General features: G+C 42.4%; 1 protein-coding gene across 1 annotated transcript; it reads left to right on the forward strand.

Annotated features, from left to right (window-relative positions):
* Positions 1 to 729: 729 nt before the first annotated feature.
* LOC147451271 (pathogenesis-related protein 1A/1B-like) lies at positions 730 to 3,329 on the forward strand. The gene is made up of 2 exons (XM_086520231.1): positions 730 to 900; positions 2,634 to 3,329. Exons 1-2 carry the CDS (start codon positions 825 to 827, stop codon positions 3,095 to 3,097), a joined length of 540 nt encoding a protein of 179 aa, XP_086376357.1. The 5' UTR covers positions 730 to 824; the 3' UTR covers positions 3,098 to 3,329.
* The last annotated feature ends 1,364 nt before the right edge of the window (positions 3,330 to 4,693 follow it).

Here is a 4,693-nt window from a genome sequence, read left to right on the forward strand (position 1 = left end):
GATTCAGAGGTGATCATGAAGCAAAAAAAAAAAAAGCACTCGATCGGTTAGTCCGTGCCCCCCCCAAACCAAATGCTCATCACTTGCCACCTTTGCAACGTGTAGTGAGACATCTCCACCTTTGGCTTTCAACAAAAAAATAGTAAAAAATTGAGATGATCAAACAGCAAAATAAAGCAAAAGGTAAAAGAACATTGCATCCACACTAAACCAAGTGGCACCACTATGGAATATTGCATTCATATAAAACCATGTGGAAACACCACAAGGAATTTGTAGCTATTTTGTATGAGATTTCTACACCTGTTTAAGCCTTAAGGGCTGTGATGTAATAGTAGAAATTTTTAATAGGTAGGATTCATGCAGCAAAATAAGGTAAAGGTGGTGAAAGGTGCTTGTTGCTTGAAAGCAAGGCGTGCATGTTCTCGTACTGTGCTTTTCACAATTGTTTGTGTTTGGAATTGTGCATAGCTGTTTGTAAAGAGGGCATTTTGGGATGGTGTGTAGACGCCACCGATTTGCGCTTTCTTGCAAAGCGCCATCCTCAAAAGATGTGGGCATCTCGGGCTTTCGTAGGATTTCTCTTCGTTTTGGGCAGTGCAAGCAAGCTCATACCACCACCTTACCTACAGGGGAGATGGAGTAAGATTGCAAAAGGCAAAAACGTGTGTACGAGAGAGAGAGAGAGAGAGAGAGAGAGAATTTTGACGCCATGCCATTTGCATTTTTCACCTATAAAAGAAGTACAGGGCACCTCTCGTGTGTGTGTGTGTGTGTGTTTGTGTGTGAAAGACGTGGGACGCTTTCTTGTGAGAGGAAGAACAATGAAGACGCTCTCTAACACTAGAGCAAGCCTCTGCTTCTTGTCATGCTGCTTGCTACTTCAAGCTCTTACCGCAGGTAAACATCTATTCCTAGCTCACGTCTCCCCCTCCTCCTTTGGCAACTTTTGTATCTTATCTTAATATGTTTAAGAAACCATAACTTGTTACCTTTGGACCTCTAACTTGAGTATTAAGTTCGAGGTTATCCTCAAGTCCGAGGTCCAAACCTCGGACTTGAGTATCAAATGCACCCACATCGCCTTGCTTCTAATTTTGACAACACTAACCCGTTAGCATACCTTTGTAGTATCGTTTTTCGAGTTCAAATTCAAGCTTATATATACCTCAGACACCAAACCCATTATAAGTCCCTCTTTGGAACTATAAGTTTTGCCTGCTCGGGTGCCCTTGGATTCACATTGTTCGGGAAAAATCATTTTTCCAAGCATACAAATTGCCTTTCCTTTAGTTTGCCAAGAGGAAATTTTAGAGAATTAAGGGTGTTTTTTGGGTTTCTACACTATTTTCCTCTATTTTGGGGACGGAATTTCACCTTTTCCCCTTGTCCTCAACCAGCATTTTTGAAATTGGAAACGGCACGATATCAAGCTGAGACACATTTTTCCTGAACACCGCCTTGGAAGAATGGCTCTCCTTCGAGCATCGACAACTCTCTATCCAAGTATTTGCTTAGAGTATGTATAGCTCCATCTTTCATCAGTCGGATAATAAGTCTTTGGACTTCCATGCAAGTATTTGCTTAGAATTTGTATAGGTCCATCTCTCATCAATTATACTTGAGCATAGTGTGAGCCCAATTCTCCTTTACATGGAATTATCTAGCAAAAGTCTCCACACAAACTTTGTGCATCTAAGTTACTCGAGCGGTTCCGAATTTTTACTTGAGCCACCATTGTCTTAGTTTCTAAGACATCGGTGTGTCATAGTCTATCAACACACAATGCTTGTATGCCAAATTCTTATGCTCCATCAGCCTTTAGGTCTATCTATTTGCATGTGATTTGGGGATGGTATTGAGGGTGCATAGCTATCCATGTGAGGTTGGGGGGATGGGTATTAAGATCCCATAGCTATGAGATGTTGCCAACATAAGACATCTACTAAATTATGATTTACAATGTGCGGCAATGGTACTAGAAACACCGACAAAGAGCCACTTCATGGGGGATTTTTGGCATCACAAAATGTGGAGAATTTATGGAGCTGTATAATGTAACTAGAGCCACATGAAATTCCTTGCGAAATCGAACAGACATACTCAATCGGTTGTGTTTGTTCTTTTATCTAGCCCTAAGAGGGGTCTAGACACCCACTCATGGACACCACACTTCCTCCCACGCTTACATCGCTTGGGATAGACCCAAAACCTTTAATTTTGAGCACACCATATGCACAGTAATACACACCATACTTCCTCTCATGGTTGCATAACTTGGAATAGACCTAGGGACGACAAAGTCCTTAATCTTGAGGAAATTATGCAAGCACCTTACTATCCGAGCTATTTTGGCATGGGAAGGCATGTAGCTTACAATGTTCTAGGTAATTGGAAAATAATTTTTTTGAGAAATGTATGGAAATGGGTGACATTACCATAGCAAAGCATTTGCAGAGCAGGATGACCCTTTTCTACATAAAAGGTTAAGACTCATGCTAGATGGCTAACACTTGAAGAGAGAAATGTTTATTCTCAAAGGGTACATGGCTAACTTGATGTGTGTGTGTGTGTGTGTGTGAGAGAGAGAGAGAGAGAGAGAGAGAGAGAGAGAGAGACCATGAATTTTGCAGGAACTTTGAAAGCATGGCAAGTTGAGGGCACAAAGCTAGAGGTGGTGAATGGAGGGATGCAAAGGGTGTGTGCAAAGTATTGGGTACCCAATGAGGTAGGAGGTGCATGTAGCGAGCTAGGACCAGGGCAAAAGTGGGATATAGGGGTGACACAAAGGTGGAGGGCAGCTACGGTGTGGGCAATCAAAGGGGGGTGTGGAGGCTTGCATTGCAACACTGGGCCCCCCACCGGAGTGACCCAATTCGAGATCACGGTGGGCGGGGGTTGGAACAATGACTATTATGATGTGTCTACTCTTGCTGGCTTCAATGTTGGCCTCTCTGTAGTCCCATCTAATCCCACTTGCCCTTCCCAGACTTGTGCCTCTCAATCCACTTGTCAAGGCTTCGTTCCTGCGGGCCCTGACCGCACCAAAGCTTGCCGGTTTGGTTCCTCTGACTACACCCTCACTTTCTCTGATTGACCTCAACCATCTCACAAACTTCTTTGTCATGATTCCACTAGACAAGTTCTTTTGAAAGGGCTTGAAGAGAACTTTTGCACTTAGAAACTCTTTTCCTAGTTTTGTGTAATTTGCAAGACATGCCTCACTCTCTAACTTGAAGAGTTCTACTTTGTGTATTTTGTTAGACCTCTCTGAGTTCAATGTTCCTGTCCATTCAATGGGTTGAAAACAACCATCTTAGTGGCCTTGATTTTACAACTCAATTCATGAGGTAAAAGGGATTTATGCCAAAGTCTAAGGTTTTTCTTGGAATTTATAAGTGAAATGTCCAATTTTTTGTCTCGAAAATTAAGGCGTAACGAAAACACTTTTGAGGGGTTTTTTCATCTGCAACCAAGAAATTTACACATCTTTCCATTGCACACTAAGTAACACACTCTCTATTGTGCGCCTTGAGCTTCCTTCGTCTTCTCCAAGCTGCGTGCGTTTCTCTGCAACCCTAATTCCAACAAGCAAGAAAGGAGCCTCAAGTTCATGCCGAGCCTTGACAGATAGACGATTACATCAGAGCCTAGTTAAAAGTACCTAGTAACATCCAAGCATACATGAAGTTCAAATCGCACTTGATACATACAACAAATGCTTTTTGTAGGGTTTATTAAAAGGATAGTTCAAAGCTACATATGAGATGATTACACAAGAAGTTTTGGACAAATTCTCACAACAATTCCCACATTGTGACTTACCTCAACATCATGAGCTTCGGTGAGGGAGGCACCGCATAACTAGCTAGGTACGACTGCCACGGGGCCGGCGGTCCCCTACCCCCAATCGTACCTAGCTAGGTATGCGATGCCTCTCGAGCAAAAGCTCATGATGTTGTGCATTGTATGAAAAACAATGTAAAAGATTCCGTTTTCCTACATGAGAAAATTTCTAAATCTTCTTGTGTTAGTCAATTTTAGTACCCCAAACTTGAAAATAAAGACCAATAGAGTCCTATTTGGTCGTGTTAGTAATAGGGATAACAATCACAACATAGATGAGGCATTGTATCATTATTTTTGCAGTACAGTGTTCGCGAAAAATCTTTTTTCACGACATCGAAAAATCCCTTTGAGATATTCCTATGAGGAATTTAAGCAAACTAAATTGGAAATTTCATAAATTTAAACTAATTTCCTAATATTTTAATCCTTTTCCCCCTCCTCTCAACTAGCTACTTCAATTTTTGAACCAGCTCAAGGATGAAGTGAGACACACTTTTCCCAAACGCTATTGCAATACCATAAAGACTTGGTCAATAGAGGGAGTTCTTGATTTGACAAGGGCTCCAACGGTAGAAAATGTAGAAGATGAGTGTCATGCCAAGGGCATACCTAGGGGGGTCACGGACCCGGGCCAGTTGGTGGCCGGCTGCCACTGTGGAACAACGGATTCGATAGCTAGGGGCTATATAAGGGAGGTTGGGCGGTGAATCTAGCCAAGGCAGTTCCCTGGGGCCTCTCATTGGTATCAAAGCTATTCTTAGGAATTGGGGGTCGTGGACCTTCCTTTGCATGCTTTTTGCATGCTCATGCTATTCTCGAAGGTGAAGAAGCGCCTTGGACAGGC

This window comes from Adiantum capillus-veneris, chromosome 9 (assembly GCF_014529385.1).
Source record: "Adiantum capillus-veneris isolate H3 chromosome 9, ASM1452938v2, whole genome shotgun sequence".
Classification (NCBI taxonomy): Eukaryota; Viridiplantae; Streptophyta; class Polypodiopsida; order Polypodiales; family Pteridaceae; genus Adiantum; species Adiantum capillus-veneris.

What these genes read in the sequence shown, in the direction of transcription:
- LOC147451271 (XM_086520231.1), top strand. Translation starts at nt 825, where the DNA reads ATGAAGACGCTCTCTAACACTAGAGCAAGCCTCTGCTTCTTGTCATGC. An exon ending in ACTTCAAGCTCTTACCGCAG is followed by an intron (nt 901 to 2,633) that starts GTAAACATCTAT and finishes TGAATTTTGCAG; the next exon opens with GAACTTTGAAAGCATGGCAA.